Genomic DNA, 17,728 nt, shown 5'->3' with positions numbered 1-17,728 from the left:
GCCAAATGCTCCTGGGGTACACCAAGGATGACAGCTGGACCCTCTTACAGTATTACTTCTCTAAGGAAAGAGGAGACTAATAATATTTCTTCTTTGGAGTATTGGAGAAGAAACATGCCTCCTTATAATTCAGGGATTGTATGAACACACTAAACAGCTCTTAGCTCTGTTCTCATTAATCCCAGAGAGATGAAAGCATCGCTGAGGTTTCTCTAACCACTAACCCAAGTTCTAATTATTTAAGATGCAGTGAGATAAAATTTTGTTAAACAGAGAGAGCCAAAGCCAATTTTTATATAGGAAAAATGTATATTTATATCCCTATATGGCAATACAGAATTTATAACAGAAAATTGTGTGAGAAAATGCAATTGGCAAAACAAGTGTCCCTCACATATAGATGCTTTAAAAATCATGCACTGTGTCAACAAAGAGGCCATGTAATAATACACAACTTTTTGTTACCAGCCATATTAATATAAACAGTTCGGTGACTAGAATAAGAAAGCAGTGATTTAGGCATTTTATATTTTAACACAATAGTTACAGATGTGCATTTTACTGTTACATGTATATTTTACTAATTTGGTTGGAGTGTTTGGGTGCAATATTAAGCATTATATTTCCCTATTTAAACTATGAATCATGGTAAATTGGCTCCAAAATAAGGTTTTCATTAGGAAGTGATGCATAACTTTATGAGGGAGATGCCTGGCTGCATCTGCACATGTGTACAAATTTTCTTTAGTAGTAATTTAGTCAGGTTTCCTGTCAGGCATTTAGTGTTCGCCATTCCCTTCCCCTTTGTGACCCTATTCCTAACATTTGAGTATCACCCCTTAACCCATGTAACTTAGGTGGTTTTGGGGGAGCCATGGAGGCAGGTCATGGTTGGCTGAAGCAGGACATCCCACTGTTCCATAAAGCAATATCCCAGCCTATCATGCATGGTTCAACAGTTAAGTAAGCATGGTATTTGGAAACAGGGCAGTGTCCCCCAGATGTAGACCTTTTGTTTACACTAACCCAAGTGGTAATTCTTTAGGATGTAGTACAAGATAAAATTGTTCTTCCTATATTAAAACAGATGGAAGGATTTGTACAGTCCAAGGATGATACGTCTGGTTCTACATCCATTCAGCTGTTAATGATCCTTTTTTCCTTTCGGCCTTGGAAAAATTAATCATGTTCATAAAGTCAAAATTTTATTTCTAAAATGCAACTCAATGATTTCACTATCCTTTATGAACAAAACTCACTAATCCTATAAGACAGTGGTTCTCAACCTTTCTAATGCCGCGACCCTTTAATACAGTTCCTCATGTTGTGGTGACCCCCAACCATAAAATTATTTTTGTTGCTACTTCATAACTGTAATTTTGCTACTGTTAATGAATCATAATGTAAATATCTGTGTTTTCCAATGGTCTTAGGCTCTACAGTCGCGACCCACAGGTTGAGAACTGCTAGCAGGGTCACCTAAAACCATCGGAAAACTAATATACACAATAAAACTAACATACTCATTAAAACTAACATACACAATATATTGCAATATAACGAGACAGTGGCTGTTTCCTTTCTGTAAATCAAATGAGCTGGTCTATTTAGTCCCTATTGACAGTATCCGCAGATTCTAATTTAGGACTCAGGTTATAGTCTTGCCATCCAAAAGAGTTATCAACTACAATAGCTAATTAAAATATACAGTGATCTATTTTAGCTTATTATATATTAAACAGAAATATTAAAAAAGCAAAAATGCGCCTGGCTGGTGTGGCTCAGTGGTTGGGCATCAACCTATGAACCAGATCAGTTTGATTCCCTGTCAGGGCACATGTCCCGGTTTCGGGGCTCCATCCCCAGTAGGGGGCATATGGGAGGCAGCCAATCAAGGATTCTCTCTCATCACTGATGTTTCTCTCTCCCTTCTTCTCTGAAGTCAATAAAATATTTTTCAAAATGCTATAAAACTCATGTTAGTAATAAAACCCGACAAAGTTTATGACTATGCATTATATAGAATTACCTCATAATATTTTTATGTTTAAAGTAGTCCTTTTAAAATATAGTACTACATGTTTCTCTTTCATACATTTATATTTGCCTTGGCAAATGCTTATCTGTATAAATCTTATGACCACTTTTTAATAAATACAAAAGAATACAAACATCTATGAAATTTGGACAAATACATTGCCAGTCAGTATAATCATCTAGATTCTTAGTTTAACTCCTTCAGTTACTAGAAAGATCTCCATAGAGCTGAATCTGATATAGTACAACAGTACATCACTGCCCTCTGATGGTACCACACTAATATATAACTTTAAATTCAAGCAAAATAATTATTATAATGTAAAATATATGTTAAAGTTTATAAGCTACACAAGTCAAAAATAAATTAGGAGAAATTAAATATTTTCTACAAATATTCATTATAGTAAGTTATAAAAATTTACAGTGTCCCTTCACATAACCCCTTCAAATGATTTTTCAAAGATTTTCCCTGATGATCATTTTAAAGGCACTAAGTCCATACAGTTTAAGCAAAAGTCTTCATTATATAATGAAACAAAAGGAAATATAAGGCTAAGCAGCACAACTATAAACAGCTAGGAGGAAAAATGAAATTGTAAATTTTAATATTTGAGATGTATGCAGAATCTTCACATGCAATGCATATATATTCACTATTTAAATTTAACTATTACCCACTTCTTGCAAAAGAAGCAAATGTAGGAAAATAAGTATTCAATTAAAGTTCTGGCCATTTTCTAAGTCTGAAAATCAAAATCATGTTCAATATTTCAATACTGAAAAAGCACTGCATTTAATGGCACTAAAATTACAAAGTCTAAATCTCCATTTATTAAAAGAGAATAAATTAAATGGAGGATGTCCACTTGATTGCAGATATTAGTTATTGGCAGGAGACTCTCACTCATATTATCCTTTATGAAACTGTCCACTAGAAAATAAAAACATAGAGAAAAGTAGATTTTATTTAGGGTTACATAATAATATGTAATATGTGAACAAACAGGCAAAGAGAGGACTATGGGGGCTATATATACACTAGCGTACCACAAGAATTTTTAAAACTCATGATACCTGGCTATTTAGTCAGGTGCACTGACCTCTTTTCCCGTAGACTGTCAAATAAAAAAAATGACAACAGCCAACACAATAGCCATCCGGTGTGAATGAATTAAAATTATACTTTTTTTTTTGTCTTATTGGAATTTTAGTAATTCGTTTATGTGTCCCATGAGATGAAAAAGGCTGAAAGTTGCTGTCATATGCAAATGCAAAGTAATAGCAGAGATTAGTAACATTTCACTTTGCAGTCAGAGTATGAAAGAAGATAATATCATCATTTAAAAATAGAAAAATATCTGGTCAAATTAATGGGTAGCTAAAGTCGAACTATCCAATGATCAGTGAGGGAAAACACACACACACACACACACACCACCACCACCACCACCACCACCACCACCACCACCACCACCACCACCAATCAAAAACAATAATGAAGTTACAAAATGAAAATAAAGGAATTCTTGTTTGAAGCACAGAACCAAGAAATGGGAGAAACTATTAAATAATGGTTTGGCAGTCTTTTTCCTTGCTTGAGTTGAGAAATTACTCCACTTGTTGTTCTGATTAAATCTGTAATAATAAGTTCTAAAAGAGCCACTGGGATAGGACCAGAGATATTTTAAGTCTATTGAGTAGTATTTTCCAAGTATATCCAAGGACTATTATGGGGGCTATATATACGTTTAAAAAATTAAGGTTTATTCCAAATAAACTTGCTTTCCTTTGCAAGAACTTCTTAGAGACTTGACTACTGAACCCTTTTTAATCTTCAAGGAAAGGATACTGTATACAATTAGTATTCAGAATTTTAAAAAATTTTTTAGCACGGGACTCTATTTTCCACAATGTATCTCTTAGGACTAGAGTTAAAAACACTAGAGCAGCGATTCTCAATCTGGTTTGACATTAGATTACCTTGGGGAGCTTACACCAGTACTGATGGCTACACCCCACTCTCAGAGATTCTGTCAGCCTTGTTTGCAAGCTCTTCCTAAGACTCTAATGTGCAGCCAGGGCTGAGAGCCACTGCACTCAAGGTCTGCCATCACTCCTGTAGCAGTGTAGCCTATACTGATGCTAGTCTGCATCCTGATGCCATCTTCACCTTGACTTACTAAGACAAGGCTGCCTTCCCAAAGGACAGTGCTTAATATTACCCTGCGACAAGGCAGAGCTAGACAGGAGGTGACTATGTGGAGGGCATGCAGACAGGAAAAGGACATTTTCCTCAAACCATGGAGTCAGGTCAGATCAGAACTCTGCCTACATTACAGGACTTTCCAGGCCAGCCTGAACAACAGGCCTGATAGCAGCCCTTAAAGAACCCTAGGCCAAAGGGATTGTGAATTCAAGTTATTCTCTGCCTTGTAATTTCCCTTCTGTTATCCTTGAGCCCCCTACATTTTATTTTGAACTTAATGGAATACTCTGGATGAGCCATGCATGTGGTCAAGGGGAAAGCAGTATGTCCCTTAAAGCCAGTGTGTTGATGGTAGAAGTGGTTAGGAATATTCCATGGAAAAATGACCGTGGCAATGGTAGCTGATTTATGAGAATGAGCCACTCTTACTGGGAATGTCTTCTCACCACTGCCCAGTCTGATGGCCTTGAGGGCCATTTTTATTAAGGAAGCCGGAGAGATTTCCTATAAGAACAACATTCAAAGAAATAAAGGTACTAAATTTACATTGGGATGTTTTTCATTGTGAGCTCTTCTGAGGGGACGGACTAGAAGTGGTATAAGGCCTAAATTATGTTTAATCTATAGGCTTCAGGGCATTAAAGCTTTAGGGCTAATTAAGAAAGCCTTTTCTTTCGTAGAATTTGTTAGCTGAGGAGTTGTAAAATAAGTACCTTCTTAATTCTGACGAAATATAAAGTATCCTTTTCTTATAACATTGTATGTGACTTTAAGTCACGTAGTAACTCATTTTCCTTCTACTATGAAATCAATCTCAGCATCATTACCAGTCCTATAATTTAATTTTCACAAATTGTTTTTGAGAAACCTCTATGAAGTAAACCTGATGACACAGATCTTTATCGCACCAGAATACTGAAAGTAAGCATCTATACTTTTCATAAAGTATTTTACCTTCTATCTCCCGTTTTACCTTGTATTAAATTTATTCTATTCTATTGTTGGGGGTATATTAAAAAACTAAGCAAAATGGTCATGGCTATTTACTTTAATATTGAAACCAATTATTTTATACATTTATAAAGTTAACAATCAAAAGGTGTTTTAATTTCATTTAAGTGAAATTAGCTAAAGTCTCATACAATTATAAAACACAGGTAATCTTATCTCCATGTGACATTCCTGAGCCAGAATCACATCTGCACAGAATGCTCCTAAATTGCCTGCCCCACAAACACGTATGTATTTATATATAGTTTTGAGAGTAAAAACCTAACTGAATTGAGTGAATCGGCTAAATCAGTGCTCATAAATCATTGAAAAGTTAAATATAATTGACTGTCCTTTTCGCAAATATACTTACTTGAGGAAATTATTTCCTTTAAAAATGGACCAGAGAGTAAAATCTTAGTATGTGAACCATTATTTTTCTCAGTTTTAACATGTAAAATAAAACCCGCATGCTCCTACTAGGTTGCAAAGATCCCCAAGTTCAAGAGCCTCGTTTAATTTGTCCACCATTATATTTCCAGTGACAAGAGCTGCAATTGTTACACTGGGAGGTGCATGTGCCACATTCACTCGGGTATACCCTACTGTCCAAATTAACACTTCCATAACTATGGTATGAGTGACAATGAAAAGAGCAAAAATATCAAATCATTGAGTAAAAACATTGCAGGTTCCAATAATAAATTTATAGTGTAACAGAATTTAGTAGGATTGATGTATAAGTGGAAACGAGAAATGATGTTTCAAAATGACACTGAATTTGGGTGATTTTGACTCCTTTACACTTTTCCATAATAGTTGAGTTTTCTATACACTTAAGATTAGTATTAATTATATAAAGTATTAAGATAATCAGGAAAACTCCATTTGAATTTTGGGAAAAAGGAAGTAAACCTATTCCAAGTAAATGTTAGAAAATAAATGGATACGTCTTCCAATCTATATTATTCATGCTTTTAAATTAATTCATAATGTTCTGGCAATCCATTTCAACAGGACATTATTGAATAGATTGCTACTTAAGTTTTTTAAGATTCCAGGTAAAATTAAATCTTAACTAAATTTTAATACTTACTCTAAGTCCACCTTCTGGTGGGGGCCCAGATGTAGCTATTTGTTTTTCCATTTTTTCCTTTCTCTTTCTCTTCTGTTCCACAGATTGAGCATCCAAAATGCCCCGAGATGCAGCCTTTAAGTTAAGGGGTACAAAACAACAATAAAAATTAGTATCCAAGCGTTTGTGTGTGTTTTTTTTGCTTTGCAAGTGGGGTATTGGTCTATTTTGGTAACAAAGAATTAGACTATTTCTACAACAGCTTTATGTAAAAAATATTATCATTTTTTCATTTGGTATTTTGAAACTGTACAAATTTTTCTCCTAAACTTATTTCTTATCTGTCAGTGTTTTATAAGGCATGGTCATTTTATCCCAGGGAATACTGCCATTAAGGGGACATCTCACATTATAGAATACATATGTATAATAATTTTCATATATTAGATAACATAAGTATACTGATGTAGCTTATAGAAACACAGAGATCATTTTGAAAAATAATTACCTTTAAGTATAAATTTAATAGATATGGATAATGGATATCAGATACCATTTTTGTGAAATACTACTAGTCATAGACATCTATCAGGAATAAAGTACAAAATTCTCTAAGTAGGTAAAATTTCATTTTTAGTCTCACCTCCTTCTGTCTTCTTTCTGCAGCCTCTGCAAGCTTTGCTCTTTTCTCTTCCTAAGGACAATATGTAACAAATAAGTTTTAAAATAAAACCAAACATTAGCATGGATAATTTACATACCTATCTATATCTTATAGGTAATATAACAGTTCATAAAAAATATTTAGTACTGCCCCCAAATGTTCTAAGACTACCAGTACTTACTTTTATAAAATAATCAACTTTCTGAATTTCATTCTCACAATTTATGAACACACATTCAAATAAGAGCATGCTAAAACATATATATGATACATATTGTATATCATATATATATACACAAATATATATATATATATATATATATATATATATATATATATACATACACACACACACACACACAAATACACACACAACACAGGTTGGTCTATAAAATAATCTATTTCCTTTGGCTAAAAAAAAGGCTTACAAGCAAGTCAGGACAATAAAACAAATTGCCTTTAATAATACAAGGCTTAGTACTGCCAATTATAAGGGAGTTTGAAGTAGGTTGGTGTTTTTAAGAAAGGTTGATGAGTGAAGTGGGGGAATCTCACTGTGTATGACAGGAAGAACTGTAGGAAATTATGAAAAGTACTGTTCTAGGTTGGGAAACTGAATAATTTTTTATATCATGTATTAATTATAAAATCTTTAAATAATAAGACAGTAAGTAGCATTCTCTTGGGAGCTACACTAGTAATTCCCTTGTTTTCCATACCAATTCATTCATTCATTGTACAAATACAGTATTTACTGACTACCTGTCATGTGTACGGAACTGCCTCGGTGCTAGGGATGTAGCAATGAAAAAACTCAGATAAATGTTTCCACCCAAAGGAAACTTAAAATTCCAACGAGGGCACACAGTCAAATATAGTCAAGTAAATATGTACCAGGTAGTAGTAAGTACTTGGGAAACAGGAAGGACAAGAAAGAGAAGGATGGGTGGTATAGTCGGGGATCTATTTTATTTAGTGTGATCAAGAAAAACCTCAACAATAAAGTAGCATTCACGTAGTGAACCATGTGGTTGTCTATGGGGATGGGTGGAGGGTTTAACAAATACTGACCGATTAGGATTTTATCAACAGCCAGATAAACAAAATTAACAACATTTACAAGCAACTGTAGCAAGAAAGACAAGGTGAACTTCCAGGTCATTTTTAGTAATTATAATCAAATGGCTGAAGAGTTAATGCACTTTCTTAAATGTCTTCCAACGAATTTTTTAGCTAGGCAGGAATGTAGGTTTTCTGTTACCAATTCCCAGTAAGGAGTATTCATGTAAAGATACTGTTAAAAACGGAAAGCTACGATAAGTATAAATGCAGTGTACCACAAACCGCTAAGTTACATGTGAATTTCAGATAAACAAGGAATACTTTCTAGTATAAGCATCCCCCACTATTGTGTGCGACAAACCTACTTTTAAAGTGCATTCCTTATCTGACAATTTAAATTGATTTGGGCGTCCTGTGTTTTTATTTGATAAATATGGCAACTTTACAAATTGTAAGCTCTGTATCACATAAAATAATCGTGTTTTTTTTTTTTTTTTCTAAAGGGAGGGCTTAAAGAGGTTACTAATACAATATCCAATAAAGCTCAGGAGTACGGGACTTGATTAAGCACCTTCTTTAAACAGTTGATACAGACACAGGAAAATGCACATCTCCCACGAGAAGACTCAACGCCTCAGTTCAGAAAAGAAGAATTTCATTTGCACCCCGTCCACCGCGTCGCCCAGAACGAACGGCCCCCGCCCACCACTCCGTCCGCGTCCGCTCCCACAACTTCCAGTTTTGCCAAAGTCGGCGAAAGAGACCAAGGAGTCGCCCTCGGGCGGTTTTACGTAACCCAAGTGGGGAGACCGCGGCGGCGGCGGCCCGGGCTCCGCCGGCAGGACCGCAAGGTCCCTCGGGGCGCGACCGCACGTCCCCGCCCCCAGGGCGCCCACCCGCGGGCTCGGCGGCGCGCGCCCCCGCGTCCAACCGCCCGGCCGGCCGGCTGCCCGCGGCGCCAGGCCCCGCGGCGCCCGTCCCGCGAACAGGTGCGCGCGGCGCGGGCGGCGACGCGCAGACGCGGCCTTACTCACCGGGTCCGGCGAGGGAGGCTCGGGCTCCCCGAGGCAGGGCAGGCACAGCCCCATGGGGACGGCGGCTGCAGGTCCCCCGCGCCTGGCCGGTAAGTGCGCACTGCACGGCGCGGGGAGAGCGCGCGCCCCACCCCGACGGGCCGAGCTCCCGGGTCCCCCGCGGCGGCCGGTGACTTCGCCGCTCGGCTCCGCCCCGTGTGGCAACAATCCTGCGGCTCGCGACTCCGCCCCGGCACCGCAGCTCGCGGCCGCCCCCCGCAGGCCACTCCGCACGCCACCTCCGGGGGCCCCGCCCGGCCCGTGCCCGCGGGCGGCCGGGGCCTGGGTGCCTGGAGACGCCTGCCGCCCGCCGCGTGCTGGCCTGGGATGGAGAAAGGGGATTCGCGGCTCCCTCTCTGCCTGTCCTTTTATAAATCAGTGACCCCGGCACGGATGGTTTATGCTGCTTCTGTGAAATGGGACCCTGGCCTCCTAGAAATCGAAGTTGAGTGGAACTAAGCTGGCTGAAATTAGGCAAATTAACTTCGGGGCCGGTTTCTGCCTTCTAAGTGGCTCAGTCTTATTGCCATGGAGAGAGCAGAGAGTGCAGTTCGTGGCTGTGGTTTAGAAGCCAGCCTCCTGAATGTGGCAGTAGTTGAGGTGCCCGTGGGTTTCTGGTGTTTTGGGAAATGATGGGGGTTGGTCCATTCTGAAACATTTTGGTTCTCCAATTTTAATACTAGGCATAAAACTCATCTGGGCATCTAGTTAACATGTGGTTTATAATTTAGTAAGTTTAGGGTAAAACTTGAGATACATTTCTGGGAAGCTCCTGGGTAATGCTGAAGTTGCTGATATCTTCACACAATTGCTTTTGATTTTTTTCCCTTACATTATACTAGCTTTTCTTGCTTGTTGGAATATCTTCAAATCTTAACAAAAAAATAGGATGTGAAATGACAGCTCATCAGAAAGCACCGTTATGTGGTTTCAGGTCTTATGTTTTAAGTCTTTAATCCATTTTAAGTTATTTTTTTGGGAGGCCTGTAAGATTGGGGGCTAATTTCATTCCGGGGCATGTCATTATCCAGTTTTCCCAGCATCATTTATTGAAGAGACTATCCTTTCCCCATTGCATATTCTTAGCTCCCTTATCACCCGGTAGTGGCTTATTTCTGGGTTCTTGATTCTGTTCCATTGGTCTATGTGTCTATTTTTATGCCACTGCTCTACCGTTTGATTACTATAACTTTGCAGTATAGTTTGATATCAGGATTGCTTTGACAATTTGGGATTTTTTTTTGGTTCCATACAAATTTTAGGATTGCTAGTTCTATTTCTGTGAACAGTGCCATTGGAATTTTGATAGGAATTGCATTGAAGCTGCAGATTGCTTTGAACAGAATGGACACTTTAACAATATTACTAATAATACTTCTGATCCATAAACAGGACATATCCATTTATTTGTGCCCTAAGAAAACACCGATTTGCTTTTTGTGGCCCTACAGTGACTATATTTTATACTTTCAGATAATTTGGATCATGTGTACTTCTTCAACACAGAGTTTTAAAATTCATTAATGTTGTGTGTGTGTGTGTTCAATAATATTCCATTTCTATAGCTGTATCACATTTAAAAAATGAATTTACCTATCCATTGACATATGGGCTGTTTGCATTTTGAGGCTATTAAGAACAAAGCTCTCTAAATATTGGTGTACAGTCCTTTGTGTGAACATGTGTATTTCTCTTTAGAAACACCTAAGATTGGAATAAGTGGGTCATATTTCACAGTATGGAAAAACTGTTAGGATTTTTTGTTGTTGTTAATCCTCATTGAGGATATTTTTCCCATTGATTTTTAGACAGAGTGGAAGGGAGGGGGAGAGACAGAGAGAGAAACATCAATATGGGAGAGACACATAGATTGGTTGCCTCCTGCAAGCGCCCAAATGGGGACTGGGATCTGAGATCGAGCCTGCAACTGAGGTACATATTCTTGACGGAATTGAACCTGGGACCCTTCAGGCCGCTGGCCAATAGCCCAACCACTGAGCCAAATCAGCTAAGGCTTTTAGAGATTTTTTTAAGGCAAAGTACTTAAACCATTTTCATTTATATCCGCGATGTAAGACAGTACCAGTTATTTTTCATCCTAGCCAACAGTTGGTATAATCAGTCTTTTTCATTTTACGAATTCATATGGACATATAATAGTATTAATTTGCATTTCCCATGTTTTCATGTACTGTACTTTGTTATTTGCATGTTTGTTTAGAAATGTCAGTTCATATATTTTGTCCATTTTATTGGATAGTCGGAGTTCAAATTTTTAAAATATATTTTGTGGTCAAAGGACACATTCGGTATCACTTCAGTCCTATGACATTCACTGAGATTTACCTGCTGGCCCAGCAGAGGGTCTATTTTCGTGTCCAGTGTACACTTGAAAGAATAGGTGTTCTGTTGATGTTGGATGGCATATTTTATAAATAGCAGTAAAATTCTTGAATGGTAGTGCTATCTTCTACATCTTTAATAATTTTCTACTTGTTGCATCAGTTTTCAAGAGAGAAAAGTTATATTTCAGTTATAATTGTGGATTTACCTATTTTTTGAATTCTAGTTTTTGCTTAATGTCTTTTGATGCCTTATTATTGGGTGTCTGTATTTATGATTATATCTTTGTGATGAATTGAAGCTTTCATTATCATAAAGTGTTCATCTATACACCCGATAATATGATTTATTCTGAAGACTAATTCGTGTTAGTAACATAGCCATTCTGGCTTTAGGATTTGTGTTTTCATGGGACATATTGTTGCATCTTCCTATTTTTATGCCTATCAATGTTCATATGCAAAGCATGTTTCTGGTTGATATTTTGTAGTTGTTTTTGCCTTTTGTAAAATCCGGCTTGACAATCTCTGCCTGTTGGGAGAAATTTCTCCATTGGTCTTGCGTGTTTCTGTATGTTTTCTGAGCAAAGGTTTTAATATTTTTTTCTCTAAACTACCTTTTTAAGGATGTTATATAGTAAGTAAACTTGGAAGATAGTTTACAGCAGATTTGTTTACTGTCCAGTATGGTGGAGATAATATCTTTCTCTGGAGCAAAGTTGGGCAGGTTTGCTTAGCAGCCCCATATGTAAGGTTGGGGTTTCCTTAGTTGTAACATGAACACACAGTATCCACCTGGCACACCTCTGCCTCTCCCCATGGGGCTTGGGGAGTCAAGGGAGACCAATGCAAGCATGCCTTTGATGCTGCCTGCTGTGCTAGACATAATAAAGTTATTTTTCTCCACCCAGTAAGTCTGTTTTCTGCCAGCATCTATGAAACTGTGACAGTCTAACTTGTTTCTTCTAAGTAGAATAAAATTTCGAATTCTACACAGTTCTTGATACTGCCTTTTAATTGGAGTGTTTAGACCATCTAGGTTTAATGTAGCTACTGATTAATTTGGGATTTAATCTATTATCTTGCCATTTGTTTTCTTTATTATCAAATCCATTCTTTTCTTTTTCTATCTTCATTTGGATGGATTTTAAGCATTCAATTTATCACCACTTAGCTATATTTCTCTGTTTGTGTGTATGGTTTCTCTAGTACCTACAATATGTGTTTAACATATCCAAGTCTACCTTCAAATAATATACCTTTTCACCTAAAATATGAGAAACTTTTGATGATTGTACTCTCCCACCCTTTATTATTGTTGTCATACATTTACCTCTATGTGTTATTAAAGCCATAATAATTAATTTTGCTTAAAAGAGTCAGTTCATTTTAAAATCAAATATTAGAATAAAATGATTTTATATTTACTTGTTTGTGCATTATTTCCAGAGCTTTTTATTGTTCTGTGTAGATCTAAGAATCTATCTGATACTATTTTTCTTCCACCTAAGAGCTTTCTCCTACTGTTGATACTTTTTTGGCACTTCTGAAAAAAAATCTGCATTTTTGCCTTCAGTTTTGAAGGACAGTTTTGTTCCATATAAAACTTTAGTTTCACAGGTTTTTCTTTAATCAATTCTTTAAAGATGTCATTCTGGTTTACATAGTTTTTAATGAGGTTTGTGGATTTTTATGCTTGTTTCTCAATATTTAATGACCAATATTTAAGACAATATTTATTTTCCCCTGCTGTTTTCCTTTCTCTTTTCAATTATTCAGCAATTCAGTTATGAGGTAATTTGATCTTTATATTGCTTGTTTATTAAGCTTTTTGTATCCATGGGATTAATTTTAATTAAATTTGAAAAAGTTGTGGGAATTCTTTTTTACTCCCATCCTCCCCTATTTAGACATTCTCAATTATTCATATGTTAGACCACGTGATACAGTGTGACATGGCAGCGAGGTACTAATAAATTTTCCAGTCTGTTTCTTTTGTCTCAGTTTGGATTATTTCTCTTGCTATATCTGCTATATCCTCAATTTCATGACTTCTTTTTTTACATCTAATATACTGTTAATCTCATATTGTGACTTTTCAAATTTTGGATACTTTTCAGTAATACAAGTTCTGTTTAGTTCTTTTAAATATCTTTTATTCCTCTCTTTGTTCATGTTTTTAAATTACTGAACATAGTTAACATATATTTTATTTAAATTAATTATTTTACTTATGTAACCTCTTTTCATTTCTGTGTTTTTTTCTATTGACTCGATTTCCCTGATTTTGTGTTATATTTTTTCTGCTTCTTGACATGCCTAGTAATTTTGATTGGATACTAGACATTGGACATTGATAGTGGACTAAGACTAAACAGATCTGACTTTGTTGAGTTTCACACTGTGAACATGCAGTTTAGCATTCAGCAAAGACTCAGTGTAAGCCATATAAGATCTACAAAGTGCTGTGTATAGTTCCTTATGCTCTGGAATTCTGCCTACAACTTCCAGCTGTCCCAGACTTCCTGAATTGTTATCTCTGTTGCTCAACTCATCCTCAACCCAAGAACATTGCTGTGCTCTGCTTATGATCCTTTTCTCTGCATCAAGATCTGGATTGCTCCACCACGCAGTAAATGGGTAGTGATTGGGTTCACCTATTTCTCCTCGGTTAGGGATCACAGCCCTTTTTTTGACTTTTGTCTTATATCTGAAAAACCATTGTTTTAAATATTTTGTCCTGTTTTCTAGTTGATTTTCTTTTTGTAGACTTACGCTCTGTTTGGTGCAGAGTTTTCTGATTTTGTACTGTTTTCTAGTGTGGAAACATAATTCTGGTACTTCCATCATGCCCAGAAACAGAATCCCTTGTACTTCAAATTATATTTTGGAGGCTGCAAATGATCACTGAATATAATGACCCTGTCAATCTAATAGTTGGCAGTTTAGTTTGAAAATAATAATGATAATTCCATTTTTGTTAATAATTATGTAACTAAACAAGCATTTTACAGAAGCATATGATTATCATCCATATTATACATAAAAGTAAAATTTAATTCAATATTCAAATTTTACCTTGAATGAAAATTATAATTGCACTATAGCTTATTTGCAATATCAACCCATAATACAGGGTTTAGTTAAACATTTTGTTTAAACACAAGTCATAATTATATACAGCAGAGGAAATCTGTTTTTCCTTATTATTAAAACACTAGAGGCCCGGTGCACAAAATTTGTGCATGGGTAGGGTCCCTAGGCCTGGCCAGCAATCAGGGCTGATCATTTTCCCCATCTCTCCTTCTCCCTGCCTCCTCCTTCCCTCACCACCTGTGTGCCGCCACCACGTGGTTCCCTGCCTCCTCACCTCCCTGCCTCCTCCTTCCCTCACTACCCACGCACCACCAACGTATGGTTCCCCACCTCCCTGCCTCTCCACCTCCCCCGCTCCTCCTTCCCTCGCATCCCACGTCCGCCACCACCCACCCCCAGTTCCCTATTCCAGCCTGGGGCCGGGGCCCGATCAGGCAATCAGGGCCTGCTGGCTGGAGGGAGGAAATGGGAGGTTGGCCAGCAGGCCCCATTGGCAATCAGGGTCTGCGGGCTGGGGGCAGCTCCTGTGTTGAGCATCTGCCCCCCTGGTGGTCGGTGCACGTCATAGTGACCAGTCATTCAGGTTGTTCCATCGTAACAGTCACTTAGGCTTTTATATAGATAGATAATTCTAAATCTCTACATAAGTCATAAATCCAACTGCAAAATTTAAATATAAGTGTATTACTTTCAAAAGCCTGTACACAGTCACTATCACTTGGTGAAAAGCAGCAAGTTTCAAATTTCCAAAAAGTAAGTGTTAGGGAGATATGCTGTTTATTGAAATTCTAGAGCCTGTGTCTTGGATGTGAAATGGCTGCATTGTGTTTATTTTGCAGAAAGGGCAGAGTATTGCCTTTATTTTTCAAATGGAGTAAAACCTGGAAATGCCACTTGGTGTCAGAAATCCACAGATTTCTTCCATACAGGCTCCAGCTTTATGGCCACTAAGAGATCAAAATACACAAGAAAAAGAAATTCAGTTTGTTTACATGAAGAAATATTTATGCAACTATAAATCATCTGCAAAAGGTATCAAAGGGAGAAGCCTTTCTTCTGCTAAGAGAATTATGTAAAAACTAGAAATGCTATTCCCTATTAAAGCCACGTACAGATACAATCCAGATATGAAAATCACTAATATCCAATATCACTAATATCTGGGGGAAATTTGATATAAACATTTTTTTTTCTGTAAGTCAGGCAGCAGATACTAGGAACAGAAAGGATTTGTGGAAGATGAAGATAACAGTTTGGATCAAAGTCATTTCTAAACATAATGGGTGTAACAGAAATGTTAAACATGGGGATTTTCTTTTTGTAGACTTACGCTCTCTTTGGTGCAGAGTTTTCTGATGTGTTCAAGCCTACTCTGAATAACCATTTGACAGAAGATTTTGTCATTTATTTTCCAAATAATATAATCCAAAATACTTAAGTGAATAATTTTGTCAGATAATATATGGCAAAGCAAAAAATGGAATCCCGAACATGGTTTCAAAAATCACACTCTTTTCATTAAACCACAGCACCTCCAGGTACGATTACAAAGGAGATTTCAATAATAGATGAGAATTTCATTAGAGGAGCTTTAAGGTACCTTCCCAGAATGCAAGTACACATTTCTCAAAGGAAAGTGGAAAAACAAAATTTGGAGTATTACATTAATTAAAAATGAGGATATCTGGTGCATTTAGGATCCGTTAATTAGATTGAAGTCTTCATACTTACTTGGAGCCCTGGTTCTGGAACAGGAGAAGGCTTTGCAAACCGCTTATCAAGTTTCATCTTCTCTTTCTTTAGGTTTTTCATATTCTGAATACGTTTATTTATGGACTTATGGAAAATAAAAAAAACATTTAAAATATTTTTTATAAAGTAACATGCTGATTATATTTTTGGTTTATGTCAATAAAAAAGATGAACCAATCAGTGCATATGGCTTACATAGCTACATAAAAGTAGGAAAAAAAATCTTCCTTTTCAAATGTGTGGTTTATAGATGAAAAAACATATGGGACTATTAGTAGAATTTTCAAAAGAGACTACTCTTAATCGCTACTTTACCAACCATGTACTAGTACATTTAGATACATGCATTAAAAGCCCTAAAAGGGCATGGCCAGTGTGGCTCAATGGTCAAATGTCATTCTAGGAACCAATGTACTAATGTTATATTCCTGGTCAGGGTACATGCCCAGGTTGTGGGCTTGATCCCCAGTAGGGAGCAAGCAGAAGGCGGTTGGTCTATGATGTTTCCCTCTCATTTATGTTTCTATCTCTCTAACCCTCTTTCTCCTCTCTCTAAAAAAAAAAAAAAAATCAATAAAAAATACACATAAAATAAACAACCCAAAGGGATTTTTATAGTAATTAGAGAACAAAAATCCATGCACATTCTTTAGTTCTATTAAATGCTGCATATCACACAGAGCTTTTTTAAAAAAATTTCCCCGCTGTATGATATCTATAAGTAGCAGGCACCTAAGGGATCACACTAGAATGCATTGACGATAATGAAAGAATATTACGGTGAAGAGGATATGAATAATAGGAACTTTTATATACTGCCAATAGGAGTGCATTTGGTACAATTGCTTTGAAAATAATGAGGCCTTACTTCATAACAATGAAAAACTCTCTTTTCCTATGATCCAATTACCTACTCCTGCCTAATTAATAAAGTGAAACTTTTATTTACTGGGAAAAAAAGACATACTGGAATGTTCGCAATAGCACTGTTCATTATAGGCAAATGTGCAAACTACCCACTGCCCATCAACAGTAAGTCACAAGATCCCAGAGTCCCAAGAAAGATAACACAGAAGTGTCTATCTAATAAAAGTTCTATCATATCAGGACCACCACACATAAAGGAACAAGATAAAGTCACAATTTTGAAATACCCAGAATGATTTATTTAAACATTACCTGCCTTTCAGTGACATCTGAAGGACGAGGATTTCTTGGTCCTTCCTATAAAATATGTGCAATAATTAAAAAAAAAAATCAAGTCATGAGCAGACAGAAAGATTAGTTATTATAACAGGAAGCCTATGGTACAGTTTTTTATTAATATACTAGAGACCTGGTGCACAAATTTGTGCACTGGTGGGGTCCCTCGGCCTGGCCAGTGATTGGAGCTGATCGGGGCTGTCTAGCCTAGTCCTGATCGGGCCA

General features: G+C 36.9%; 1 protein-coding gene across 1 annotated transcript; it reads right to left on the bottom strand.

Annotated features, from left to right (window-relative positions):
• Positions 1–301: 301 nt before the first annotated feature.
• Positions 302–9,253, bottom strand: SVIP (small VCP interacting protein). Its single transcript, XM_079789358.1, has 4 exons — positions 9,072–9,253; positions 6,955–7,005; positions 6,333–6,446; positions 302–2,971 (listed from the first exon to the last, which is right to left on the bottom strand). Exons 1-4 carry the CDS (start codon positions 9,123–9,125, stop codon positions 2,957–2,959), a joined length of 234 nt encoding a protein of 77 aa, XP_079645484.1. The 5' UTR covers positions 9,126–9,253; the 3' UTR covers positions 302–2,956.
• Between the last annotated feature and the right edge of the window lie 8,475 nt (positions 9,254–17,728).

This window comes from Cnephaeus nilssonii (assembly GCF_951640355.1).
Source record: "Cnephaeus nilssonii genome assembly, chromosome: 13".
Classification (NCBI taxonomy): domain Eukaryota; kingdom Metazoa; phylum Chordata; class Mammalia; order Chiroptera; family Vespertilionidae; genus Cnephaeus; species Cnephaeus nilssonii.
Note: the sequence above shows the minus strand (reverse complement) of the source record. Positions and strands in the feature narration are given on the sequence as shown.